Source organism: Capra hircus, chromosome 5, assembly GCF_001704415.2.
Source record: "Capra hircus breed San Clemente chromosome 5, ASM170441v1, whole genome shotgun sequence".
NCBI lineage: Eukaryota > Metazoa > Chordata > Mammalia > Artiodactyla > Bovidae > Capra > Capra hircus.
Window position 1 is genome coordinate 50,440,927 of NC_030812.1, and position 13,206 is coordinate 50,454,132.

The window sequence follows — 13,206 nt, forward strand, 5'->3', positions numbered from 1 at the left end:
TAAGATAGAGAAGACAGAACATAAACTTGATTTTAGGAGTAAATCCCAACATTACATTTTGAAAAACCAAGCCAAAACTGCACAATATGAGCAAATATCAGAGTCTGAACAGACAAGCCATGCCCTTGGAAATCCAGTGTAGCTGTGGAAACAGTAGTTATAGAAGGATGACTAGGTAAAAATTCAAGTTTACAGAGATACCAGCTAAGGGGTAAGGATAGAAACAAACAGGCATAAAAACCTGAAGTGTCTCAGAATCTGGAAACAGTATGTGGGTTGTGACAGGGGAGGGAGACGTAACTAGCACATAACGTAAGGCTGTGTCTTCTCTCTGCCCTGGTTTTGGGTTTCCTTCTGGGCTTAATCATTGAGGGTTTAAAAAATTTGTTAGTGGATTATATATACAAGCAACTCTGGTTGGGCTAGTTTATTTTTATCCAATTACAATTGGTGTCATTATACAGTTATCTTTCATGTGCCTTTTTAAAGAAAGAAGCAGATTCAGGATGTTCCAAGTATACCTAGTTGCTCAAAGGGAATTTTGAGGAGTCTGTCCATGAAAATACTTGTACAGTTTAAACCACTCATGAAAGATAAAAAAAAACCACCACCACCACAAAATCTCTTCTTTCCAATCAAAACTATCTTCTCATCTCTTAAATTTGGCTCTTTTTGTTTTCAAAATTAACTTACCCTGTTAAGAAATTGAGTCTTACTCTTGGCCATCAATAAAACCCTTTTTTGCCTCAAAAGTGAAGTCTTTTAAAATGGGAATTCAAATCTGAAAACTATGGATTGTTTCACGTCCTTTCAAATTAGCAATTTGTATACCTACCTTTGTATATTTCAAACAAATAGCATCTTTACTCTTTCAATGTGGTTGCGTGTGATTTAGGGACAAGTACAGCTTTACAGGCTGCTTGGAAGCCATTAGTAGGTAAACTCTCATTACAATTTAATAACTCTGAGACCTTTCTCAGAGAAGACAAACTTGGTGACTAGTTTGTTGGTCAATGCAGAGGCAAAAAGGATCTAGATCTTACTTCTGGTAGCTGTTAATTCTCCTGGAAAACCTTAGATTCAAGAAAAATGGACAATCTTAAGGGAAAGCAGACTTTAGAATGTTGTACATATGATACTGGATTAGGAGGCTAATTAACTCAGTCACAGAATGGTTACTCTGTCATGGAGATCAGGTTAGAAAACAGATTTCTTTACAATAAAATGTCTTTAGAAAATAAAAATGAAGTGTTGCTATTCTTTAATTTTGAATAGCCTAAAATTCATAATACTGAATTTGTTTTAATGCTGAACTTAGAATGCTACTGTATTTTAAACATGCATTTAATGAACATTCATGAGGCAAATTTACTTTGAAAGCTTTTGAAATACGTACTCATTAGGGATATCAGGGATAAAACAAAATCATAGTAACACAGTTTTATTTCAGATATTGAGGCATATCCTTCATTTAATTACCACATTTAGGAACACATACTATATCCAACACCATCTTAGCATCTATGAACAACTCTAATTATTTCAGTCTAATGGGGGATGAGAGAGATGTACAGCTTATGGTGACAATTAATGTGTCAAGAGCAAGCAATGTACGTTAGGATCAGTCCTGAAGGTGTGTAGGAGTTTGCCAGGTAGGAGATAAAGCAGACCATTAAGCAGAATACTATGTGGGAAAGCCCAGAGCTGTCAAATTGTGTATGTCTCAGGGAAGGTGGGAGAAGGCAATGGCACCCCACTCTAGCACTTATGCCTGGAAAATCCTATGGACGGAGGAGCCTAGAAGGCTGCAGTTCATGGGGTCACTAAGAGTCGGATACGACTGAGTGACTTTCACTTTCACTTTTCACTTTCATGCATTGGAGAAGGAAATGGCAACCCACTCGTGTTCTTGCCTGGAGAATCCCAGGGATGGGGGAGCCTGGTGGGCTGCCATCTATGGGGTCGCACAGAGTCGGACACAACTGAAGTGACTTAGCAGCAGCAGCAGCAAGGAAGGTGAGGAGTTGGATAAGGGCTAGCTCTCAGTATTTTCCACTGAATAGGCAATCTGGGTGGAAAAACTGTTACCCATCTTGTCACCTTGCTAAAGAAAGCGTATTGGAACTTGAGTGTGAATAATGAATAGGGATGACTACGTTCATTTGTAAAGAGAGAAAAATCATTCCCACACATGGGTGTACTTCTTTTTCAGTAATATCTGCTGCATTATTTGTAATGATCAAGACACAATTTATGCTTCACAATTATTCTAAAAGGTAGGGTAATATTCAGTGACAGACTTTATTTTTTGGGGCTCCAAAATCACTGCAGAGGGTGATTGCAGTCATGAAATTAAAAGACGCTTATTCCTTGGAAGAAAAGTTATGACCAACCTAGACAGCATATTAAAAGGCAGAGACCTTACTTCACCAACAAAGGTCCATCTAGTCAAAGTTATGGTTTTTCCAGTAGTCATGTATGGAATGAGAGTTGGACTATAAAGCAAGCTGAGCGCCAAAGAATTGATGCTTTTGAACTATGGTGTTGGAGAAGACTCTTTAGAGTCCCTTGAACTGCATGGAGATCCAACTAGTCCAACCTAAAAGAAATCAGTCCTGAATATTCATTGGAAGGACTGATGCTGACGCTGAAACTCCAATACTTTGGCCACCTGATACAAAGAACTCACTCATTGGAAAAGACTCTGATGTTGGGAAAGACTGAAGGTGGGAGGAGAAGGGGATGACAGAGGATGAAATGGTTGGATGGCGTCACCGACTCAATGGACGTGAGTTTGAGTAAACTCCGGGAGTTGGTGATGGACAGGGAGGCCTGGCATGCTGGGGTCCATGGGGTCACAAAGAGTTGGGCACAACTGAGCGACTGAACTGAACTAAGGGTAATATTCAGTGCCAAGAGTGGATGGTTCAGGGAGATGAGTTTGGTTTCCTCACAAATTCATAGCCCTCTACCACAGTAAACTGCATTCCAAGAAAAACCATGTGCTTGCTAAGCAAACATGCAGTTTTAAAATCTCACACTTCCTTCTAGGCAAACTGATCCTCCCAAGCACTCCTAGATGGAAATTCTGGAGCTGCTCTACTTTGTAAATTGAGAATCAGAGAGGTAACAAGACTTATAGAAAAGTGATAGGCCCAAAACACAGGTGATTAAACTTCTGAGTCTATTTTTCAACCCCCTCTTTTATTCATAGACAGTTTGGAGGAGGATTTTAGGCTGAAGAGAGGAACAGAATCTGGCTTTTTTTTTTTTTAATGGACTCACTCTGGCAGCAGAATAGAGAATGGACTGGAGTAGGAAGGGACTGGTGACCGGAAGACATGATCCTGGTGAGTGGATCTGACTGTACATTTATATTTTCAAACAAGGAGATGCTGTATCTTAGTCTGCCACGACATGCAGTTATTTAATACTGGTTAAATTAAAGTTCTTTTAATTGTACATAAATATATCTGAACAATAAAAGTCACAACCGTTGGAGGTTGGTTATCTTTACTCAAATGATTTTAGATACTAATGAAATTTAGGAAAAAAGACAACATAATCCATGACTGCTGAAGGCAGAGAAAAAGGTTCTATTGTAAAATGGTTATGCTCATAAGTAGCTTTAAAAATCCTATTGGTTAGCATGTAACTGGATTCTAGTATCCACAATGAAATTTTAATTTTCAAGCTTACCATCACACTAAGACTTCTGCTCCAAGTCTTTTTAGAGGAGCTAGGAGAACATAAAAAAAAAAAAAGGAAAAAACAGATATTAATTTGACCCATCCTCCTATTCTTTTGCTAAAAATAAGTAACAATGACTTCAAAAGCTGGATTTGTGCCTTCTATTAAAGAAGTCTTTCATGAGGAATGACAAGATTAATTCTTATGAACTCAAGGGGGTTTAAAAGTTGCCCACTTCATATAATGAAAAGATATGAATATAGATATGAATATTCTCTAGTGATACGAGAAAATGAAAGAAAAATGAATACATTTTTCACTAGAGAGAATGAAATACATTGCTACTTACCCACTCCAGTATTCTTGGCCGGAGAATTCCATGGACAGAGGAGCCTGGTGGGCTGCGGTCCATGGGGTCAGAGTCAGATGCGACTGAGTGACTAACACTTTTCACTTTCATTACAGGAAGAACTCAAGGTGAGAAGAAAGCAGGCCAGATGGAGTGAAGGCATACATGTAAGGCTGGACTAAGCAGAACACTTTAGTGCGAACTATCCAAAACCTAGCATACCTAACAGTCAATAAACAGAGGAGGAATGAGGAGCTACAATGCCTGTTAACCTACAATATTCCTTCAGAAATTCTAAAAGAAAAGCAAAATATGTTTTAATCAGAAACTTCGTTTGAGATGTTACAGAGTTTAAGAACCCTGCAAGATTTTAACTATGAGTTAAAAAACAAGGTGATAGTCAAGGCTTAAAACAACAGTTTGGGAAATGTAAAGAATTTGTCATTACCAAGAAAAATGGAAGAATACACATTATGGGAAAAGACTGTTGGGATGTTTCCATATTTATTGTTTTACTTTTATGTATGTAGATTTAACTCCAGCTAGCAATGGACTTAAAAGTCACAGCAAATGAAACTATTTTGTTTCATCAAACTATATAAAACAAGCTATAAGTTCCTGATATGAGGGAAATCTTTGAGCAAGTGAGCACCAACTTCAACCATGATTTTCTACAGTTGAACAGTTAATTACCAAAGCAATTTAAACATTTAAAATATTTGATTTTGTGCATATTGAAAATGTGCAATCTTTTTTTTTTACAGTATTTCCATTTAAAAGAACAATTTCCAAAGAGATAGCTGTATTTTTAGCTGCTTTGTATAATCATATTTAACATGCATTTCTAGGAAAAAAAATCCAAATCCATTTGGCTGATTTTTTCTATCTATCCTTTGAGACTCTAGATCACAACATTATGTCAACTCTTGATTTTCCCTGAATGGTTTATCCCCTTTCTAGATGTCCTTAATAACTCAGTCTTTTTCTTTCACTATCTTGGCAATTTCCAGGCTTCCCAAGGTAAAGCAGGTTATAATTAGACCAAGGTATGGTGTAGGGTGAATATGTTTCCCAACGCATATATTTGCCAAAAATAATTTTTGTACTGTCTGTTTTATATCCATTTAAAAACTCTTTACCCCATCATCAGTTCAAATAAAGCTTGATTAATATCTGAATTTTTACCATAAACATTTCATCTTCCCAATTCTGATATTTAAAAACCTATTCTATGTAGATAAAAATTTGAATATACTTAATCCAGTTTTAAATAAAAGCATTATCTGGGCTACTTCAAAATTCTTTTGCTTTAATATACAGTAAATAAGAATTAAACATAAGAAAAACATACATATTGAACTGAAATGCCCCAACTTAGAATGTTTACAAGAAAAATTATGCATATTTATTTAAAAAAATCTGATAATGAAACCATAGAGTATATAGCTCTGCAACTTAATATTAGTCAGCAAGAATATAAATACACTCTCTTTCTCCCTTTCTTTATCCTCTGGTGCTTAAAAAAAAGTACTTGTGAGTTATCAACGTAAGTATTTTTTCAAGAGAAGCTGTTTCAAATACAATTTTAAAAATTATTTTATTGTAGAGTAGAAAATATGAACAAAGATTTTCACTATTTTTCTTTGGCTTCAGAAATAAAATTTATTTTCCTTTCCTTCTGAGATTTTAAAGACCTCTGTTTCCTTCCTAGTATACAAGAATTTTCCACATTTTTAAACACTAACCTGGAGAGAACGCGCTCATCTATACCACACAAGCAAAGATCAGAAGCATACATACAAGTAGGGAGGATAGGAAGCAGGCAGTAATGAAATGGATTGTCTGCAAATACTTAAAGAGAATAAAACAGACTAAAAGTTGGCTTACTTTTTATTATCACCATGCACCAGTGATAGTGTCAAGAGACAGTACATTCTCTAGGATGAAATGTTCCTACTAGCATGCTCCCCACCCCTAGTAACCCTTCTCCTCTTCCCCACTTTTGTAAGCCACTGAAGGAGACTACAGGTCTTAAGTTTCCTGGCTTACTTCTCATAAGATGTCCCCACCTCGGAAATTAACTGGTGAAAAAGCACTGCCTTATACTGTATCAATGGTTTTGGCCTTTAACTAATTTCTTTTCATGCCCCAATCAATGTTTTGTGTGTCTTTATATCTAGTTGCTAGAAAAGCAAGGACAAATATAGGACCACTAAAAGAACACAGATTATAAGAGAAAGCAAGGGATTTAAGTAAAGCATCAGGCTGCAGCTTTTTCACAGACATTAATTAAAACTAAGTCACAGGTGAATGAAAAAAGTCCTGAGAATCAGGGTTGCATCTGGGAAATGTCATTATATTAATATTTAAAATTTAATTAAAATTGTAATAAATGTATGTGAGTTGAATGAAGTTAATTTCAAAGGGGAATGGTAAGTCAATACTCCAGATGGTATTTTTCTTATTCAATTCTCAAATAGTCACCTGAAGATACTTTTGGGAGCAAAGTTATAAGACTTCAAGATGACTTTCTATTTAGACTGAAAACATCAGTGAGTATCCTACACCCTTTACAAAGCACTTCCTATAAAACACATTATCTTGTTTGAGCTCCAAACAATCCTGTGAGTAAGACACTAAAACTAGTGGGAGATAGTACATCTGAGGATAGAATATTGGCCATCGCATAATATCCATCACATAGCAACAGTGTGAACTGCTTTGTATCCTTGTTTCTCCGTATGAGAAATGGGGAGGATCGATGTCCCTACCTCATAGCTATTGTGGAATTATATGAGTTAATACATCTAACTCTTTAATATAGTACCTGGTCTATGGTAAGTGCTGAATAAATGCTATTATTATCATTATTTTACAGGTGAAGAGACAGACCAGGAGAGATTAAATTTAAAGCCACATGATTACTAAGTATCTAGGCTAGAAGAAGAATTCTAGATTGGATATATTCCTATGACCCTGTACTACCTACAGATACCTACTTTTAGAGTATGGAATACCCTTTGCACTATTTTTAAGAGTTTATTTTTTGCAGCAGAAAATGCCATTTGACAAATTCAGTAATTTTATTAACATCATTTTCTTTTTAAAAACACACAATTAGGGTGGAAACTACAACCTAGAGCTATTTAAAAAATTGTCTTTTCTTTAAACCTCAGAAAAATGGAAATAAAAGTTTTACTAGTTGGTAGGTAGGAGAAAGCCTGAAAGCTCTCTGGGTGCTGGGATATTTGTTTACTGCTAAATCTCAAGACTCTAGTAGGTGTACAAACAGTTGCTCAATGAATATTTAAACTGAAAAAGTCAACTTTAAAACATGTCCTTAACAGTAAGATTTACCTCACTACAACATGTTTTCCTTTTTAACTATATAACTAAAAAGTAGAGCACATGGTCACTGACCATAAAATAGGGGACTTTTATTAAAAGATTCAGAGTAAGAAATAAAAGACTAAATAAGGCCTTGAATAGCTTTATTGAAATCTGTATAAATAAACATGCACATTTCAAATGTAAACTCAAGTGAACTCAAGTGCAGACAAAATTTTAACCTCTGTCATGCAGGAGGTTAGTTTACATTAAAAAAAAAAAAAAAGAAAGAAAGAAAGAAAAAGAAAAGGAAAGGATAAAAAGGAAAAACCCAAAACAGCTTTAAAAATACCAGGATGAAAAACCAGCTTTAATATTAAGGTATAAAGCAAAGCCATGATCAACATACCTCATTTATCCTGGTTAAATGCATTTTTTCTTTCACGTTTAAATGCTAACATAAATAAATAATTTACCAAAATGTGCACTCACAGAGTGAACTTTTATTTACAATACACAATTTATAATCTATTGTATTTGATTAGTTCAAGTGAAGAACATTATACTTTTTGCTTTAATAATAGTGGGACACATAGCAATTTCTCAGGTAGTCGATATGTGAAACGTGCCCCAGCATTTATTTTCTATTAAAGGCAGTATTGTATGCCAATTGACAATACATTCTTTCAACTAGATCAAAGGGGAAAAAGCAGCAAATGAAAAATGTTTCAAATGTTCACACATATTTTTGGCATCCTGGATCCTTGAATGTGGTGAACTAAAATCAAATTCAAGGTCTGTATGTTTTATATACTGTACAGGTTCTGACTCTGGAACATGCAATGCCAATTCTCTTGTAACAAGTTCCCTTCTGAGAAAAGCTGTAAGGCTATGGTGAATTCCATCAGGAACATACAAAGAAAGTTAACAGACCTACCTTTAAAGCCAATTGTCCATTAGTAATTTAAAGGCCAGAAAAAAATTTCTCATCTAAGCTTGATGCAATCATTACTATGGATACAGAATACTATTAAATTTGTCCTTATATTACAATAGGAGAGCTAAAAGTTGCCAAATTACCAAAAAATGGGGTAGAGAAAAACAGACAGCCAAAATTTTAATTTTGGACCAACATCAGATTTAAAGATACGCATTTTAAATTTAAAGTAAGTCAAAAAGAATTTGAATATCTAAGGAATAGATCCCAACAGCAGTGAAAAATACTTACATTTAACTGAAAAGTGACTTTCGATGAAGTGTGAAATCTAGAACCTGTTTCTAGAGTAGTAGTAAGATGAACATAATATTCTGTTTTTTTATGATACTACAAAAGGAAATAACTTTTTCAAGACTGCTTCTTGTATCATGATTTAGTTTTAACAGGCCCACACTGATTACCAGGTAAAGATTTGAAAATTTGGTTTTCCAAGAATACTACTGCAGTATTTATGCCACATTGACACTGCAGCTCATTATCACAGTAGTATATGTGGCAGCCTAATGCACATGAACTAGATTATCCAAGAACTAAGTTCAGCCATAGATTTCTTGCAGTTATTATCTGAGCAAAATAAATGACCAACATCCACAAATTTAACATTTGTCATCAATTAACTCACATCCAAAAAATTAAAGAAACATAATTCATCAAAACAGCAGCAAACTTAAAAGGGATTTATTGTGATTTCCTATATATATTTAGCTTGTAAATACAAGACTGTAAATGTATTAAGAGACAATTTCTGTTAAAGTTTTCATTGTGTTTCACTTCAAGTACTGCACAAGTTAAAATCTGATAAAGGATTTACATTCAGTGATCTGAAACTCCCCATCTCAGACTTTTGTTTAATGTGGTGGGTAACTTCATCATTTCAACAGATACCACCAGCAGGAAAGTCTCTCTTTTATGGCTTCTAGGACTTTCATTAGTTAGTGTGCATACAGTTCTCGTTTTCTATATCATTGTCATTATCATTGCTATCTTCATCACTTTCTAATGGGATGCCTGTGGCAGCTGAAGCACCTTTAGTTTCTCTGTCAAGGGGGAAAAAGCCAGTTCCACTGAAAGTGTCTTGTCTCTGGTAGAAGAGTACATATGCTGCTTTGGACTGTTAAAACAAACAAAGAAAGTTAAAATGGTTATGATTCTCAAAGATCACATTAAATATAGAATGAATTTTTAGCTGATAACCAATTTTGATGATAGGACATAAATCAAGAAAACCACACATGGTCAAATGGAGGTTACTAAAATTATTAACTATATCAATAGTATGACTTCTATTTATAAAGGAAGAATGGTCACTGGATTTAACATTTATTCTAAGTTAGCTGGACAGATAAATCAGTGCAACCATATCACAGATCCACCTTCTTACTCTAACATGAAATAGAATTCTATGCCTTCTTTCCTCTTGTCTCTAAGGACAAGGCAAGTGTCTTTCTAATAGTAATAGCTTCATTCTGTATTTGTTCTAGATTCCAACTTTTTTAACCATCTTAAGGATACTGCTCCATCAATCATCACTGTGTATCTTTAATGAGTTCTTATCTACCAGACTTTTTTGGCATAAAAAATACTTAAGTCTTCTCCCACCATAAATTCCTCTCCATTCCTTTTCTAGCTGCCATATACCTCTTACTCTTCCTCGCAGCCAGGCTGGGGTCTATAGAAAATCTAATATTCATCATTTACTCTCATGCACACTTCTCAATTCAATGTGATTACTGCAACCACTGTAATGAAATGCCTTTCACCAGGCTCAAAAACCTCTTATAAACAAATTAAATGGGTGCCTTTTTTAGCCAATCTTTTGGTGGCATTTAATGCTTTACTCTTTCTCCTGCATTAAAGCATTTTTGGCTTCTGTTACACTACTTTTCCTTAGATGCTTCATCTCTACAGTTTCTTCTGATTTTCCTGTGGGCTCATTAAATCCTGACTGAAAGTAAAAAAAAAAAAATCATGTTTTCAGTCCTCAGCTCACTGCTCTTCTGAATATGTATCTTCCCATAGGTGACTCATTCAAACCTATGGTTTTAAATGCTACCTAAGACAGACAATTCAAATTCATAACTTAAGCCAGTTCTCACCCCTGAACTCTAGTCCAATTAGTCCAACTACCTAATGGAAATTTCCACAAAGCTATTATAACAGGTATCAATTTCACAGCAAATTTTCTTACTATCTTAGTAAACGTCAAAGTAAGAGTCATCATCTCCCTCCCCTCTCTATATTTACATGTAATCTTAATCCAAGTTCTAGTATGTCTATCCATTAAGGAGCTCACAAATCCATTCTCCCCTGTCTATATACTTACTACCACTGATTTAACTTTAGAAGCTCTTGTGGCTTTAATTTCAGGACAGCCTCCTTTCCTCTGAAGGCTGAATAATGGCCTTTGGGCTTCTTTACTGGGTGCCCTCCAATCTGTCTTCTAAAGTGTTATCAAAACATGTTAAGATGGAAATTTAATAATATTCTTCTATTAGTTAACAACCACTCAATACTTCTCACAGACTTTAAGAAAAGATCAAAACAACAAAGAACACATCTTTCATGATCTGAGTACCAAATTTAGCCCCAGTTTAATTTTTGCTCTACCTTCCTAACGAGTCTTTTGTTTCAGGAACACCATATTATTTGCTGTTCCCTTAGCTAAATGGTATATTCTGCCACACAGCCTTGCTTTCGTAGCTACTGTTCTTTTTGCTAAGAATGTCTTTGGTTTTGGTTCTTTTCTCTAATTTACCACTATTCGTATTTGCAGACTCAGATCAAACACTCCTTTCTCTATGTAAACGTCCCTGCACTGGTTCTGTTTCCTTACACTCCAATCAGTTGAGACAGCTGCCTCAATCTATACAGCCAAGATATTTAACAGTAATTGTCATATATAATTGTCAATTCATGTCTCTGTCACCTATAGATTGTAAGTGTCTTGACATTAGAGATAGCTGTCTTTTTCGGCTTCCCTGGTGGCTCAGATGGTAAAGAATCTGCCCATAACGCAGGAGACTCAGGTTCGAACCCTGCGTAAGGAAGATACCCTGGAGACTGGAATGGCTACTGCTACCCACTCCAATATTGTTGCCTGGGAAATCTCACGGACAGGTGAGCTACAGGACTGAGCGATTAACACTTTCACTTTCAACTTTGTGTAGAATAGAGTGTTGTATACAGAATGTATTCAAACACTTGTTGACTAAATGAAGAATTATTACTGTTAAAATGTAAGGAACATCAAATTCACATACTGTATATAAACAAGATATTTATTTGAAACCAAGATTAGGGCAGCGTTGTCAAATAGACTTTGAAGGAGGATGTAGGCAACTTCAGGGTTTTGGTTGGGAGACTAAACACATTTTAAAAAATACTAAGACTTCAAAAGTCTCTTTTTGTTCTTTGCTGTAGCTATAGGGAGATAAGCAATGGTATGTATGTATATAAATCATGTGTACAAACAGGTGATAAAAATTTAAAACATCTATAAACAACTCAAAATAACTTCCTATCTATGTATACAAAACTGATTAAAACTATGCCATTAACTGGGCTCAGAAGCTTATTAATTGATTAAACTGAACAATTTAAGTTGAAGACTTCTAAAGCATTATAAACTAAAACAAAACAAAAAGCTAGTCTCTGCCCTCAAGGAATACATAATTTACACCGGGAAATAAAGTAAAGCAATCAGTGCTTCCCCCTCTACAGAAAACCTCTGTATAGGAAAGATCATCACATGAGGAAATACTGCATTTCTCATTCTTTGTAAATACTGTGATCAATAAGTAAAATTCATAAAGGCAAAATTTATAGAATAATAAATTCTTATCAAGCAAGCCTCAGTTTTCTTCTTAGAACATTATTAGTCACCTTATCTATTCATCAATCAATAGAGGCTACCCTGGTGGCTCAGCAATAAAGCATCCACCTGCAAAGCAGGAGACCATCTATAATGTAGGAGGCGTGAGTTTGATCCCTAGGTCAGGAAGACCCCTGGAGAAGGAAATGGCAACCCACTCCAGTATTTTTGCCTGGAAAATGAGGAGCCTGGCAGGCTACAGTCCATGGGGTCATAAGAGTTGGACACGATTTAACCAACACTGTCAATCAATATTTGATAACAAAAATGTGCTCTGATGGGGAACAAAGCAAATGCCAATATTTTTGCTTCAGCTATGGCTGACAAGCTGATGCAAGTGTGAGTAGATGTAACTTCCTAATTTTTCTACTATTCAGAAAACATCAGACAAATACACAGGGTTAATTCTGAAAATTTTGTAATTTGTTTTATCTATATCATTTTGAGAGTTTGAATACATAATTGTCATAAAGGATAAGACTTTTCTTTAAATATCTCAGGTATGGCAAGGCCCTTAAAAGTTTTTTATTTTTCTATTTTAGCATTCTGACTTTAGCCAATGTCTAGAATGTCTGAGCCTATTGTTCAGGGGAGAATTTAATATTTTCATTAGAAAAGTCCAGTTTTCATGTTGAACACTACCAGAAAAGTTTTCATGTTCAACTTATGATTCTGCTAGTGGACAAATTTAGAAGACCGATCTCCACTTAGAGGACAATTTTACATATCTTTAAATAAGAACGAGTCTCTCAACTATTAGAACTGCTAGAATATAGACTATAGTGCTTCATGGGCCCCTTTTATGGATTCCTTGAGCTTCAAGATTAAAAGACACACTTACCACAATCTGGTCTTCAGATGCAGTTGAGACACTACTGTCATCAAAGTAGTACCATTTTCCATCATCTTTATTTTTTGCAAAAGCAGTATCTAATGAAGAAAATACAATCACTTTTATCACTTAAGTGATCT

General features: G+C 35.2%; 1 protein-coding gene across 2 annotated transcripts in view; it reads right to left on the reverse strand.

The window, feature by feature from the left end:
- USP15 (ubiquitin specific peptidase 15) overlaps positions 7,514 to 13,206 on the reverse strand; it is a 129,439-nt gene continuing 123,746 nt past the window's right edge. The window contains exons 21-22 of one of the 2 annotated variants that reach the window (XM_005680249.3): positions 13,076 to 13,164; positions 7,514 to 9,474 (exon numbers count right to left, since the gene is read on the reverse strand). In XM_005680249.3, coding sequence (XP_005680306.1) covers positions 9,292 to 9,474; positions 13,076 to 13,164 — 272 coding nt within the window. In that variant the 3' untranslated portion in view covers positions 7,514 to 9,291. The remainder of the gene's footprint in view (positions 9,475 to 13,075; positions 13,165 to 13,206) is intronic. The other variant, XM_005680250.3, reaches the window with a different exon arrangement.